The sequence below is a fragment of the Daktulosphaira vitifoliae genome, unplaced genomic scaffold, assembly GCF_025091365.1.
Source record: "Daktulosphaira vitifoliae isolate Bord-2020 unplaced genomic scaffold, ASM2509136v1 Scaffold_5260, whole genome shotgun sequence".
Lineage (NCBI taxonomy): Eukaryota > Metazoa > Arthropoda > Insecta > Hemiptera > Phylloxeridae > Daktulosphaira > Daktulosphaira vitifoliae.
In genome coordinates, this window is record NW_026104820.1 from 1 (window position 1) to 823 (window position 823).

The following is an 823-nucleotide window of genomic DNA, read 5'->3' on the forward strand; positions in this document are numbered from 1 at the left end:
CTACCACAATCAGCCTGGATTTTTTGTTGGTTATTTTGAGGTAATGCTACGCGAGCTCTTCTCCGCAGTCTACGTCGCGTAGCTATATAAATTCTTAGATATGTTATGCTCATCACAACTAGTGGAATGTAGAAAGAACCCATAGAAGAGTATACTACATATCCAGGGTGAGTGGTTAACGCACATGGCGTTTGTTCATCGAATGCTTCTGGCCAGTCGTTCCAACCAATTAACGGCGGTGAACTTATAACAGCACTTGCTAGCCATACAATGGCCACTGTCCATAATACGCGAGACACTGTTCGCTTTTGAGCGTATGCAATAGGCTGAGTTATAGCTCGGTAACGATCCAAAGCAATTGCGCACAAATTGAGAATAGATGCTGTGCAGCATAGTACGTCACACGTTAGCCATAGTTTACAAACAACACCACCAAAATGCCATACTCCAGTAATGTTATACACTACGTTTAGCGGTAGCACGCCAATAGCTACCATTAAATCAGCTACAGCTAATGATACAATAAATATATTGGGAACAGATCGCAAGGGTGGATATTGAACAACGCTCATTATCACTAAAATGTTACCAAAGATTGTGACTATGATTGCTGCGCCAGCAGCCGTGATTATAGTCAACATGACTGGTCTGGACAATGATTCGTGGTCAGATATACAACCTACTGCTGTACTATTCACCATTTTGAATCTGAAAAACAAATAAAAAGCATTTGTAAAATAAATAATTTTAGGTGCAAAAATATTAAGATAAAAACATTTTTTTTATGCAAAGTTAAGTATACCATAAAAGTGGGTAAGTTGAT

General features: G+C 39.0%; 1 protein-coding gene across 1 annotated transcript; it reads right to left on the minus strand.

Moving 5' to 3' along the window:
• Nucleotides 1–14: 14 nt before the first annotated feature.
• Nucleotides 15–693, minus strand: LOC126910153 (octopamine receptor-like; the record flags this gene model as incomplete). Its single annotated transcript, XM_050692534.1, has 1 exon — nt 15–693. A coding segment is annotated over exon 1 (627 nt), but the record flags the coding sequence as incomplete, so codon positions are not given.
• Nucleotides 694–823: the final 130 nt, after the last annotated feature.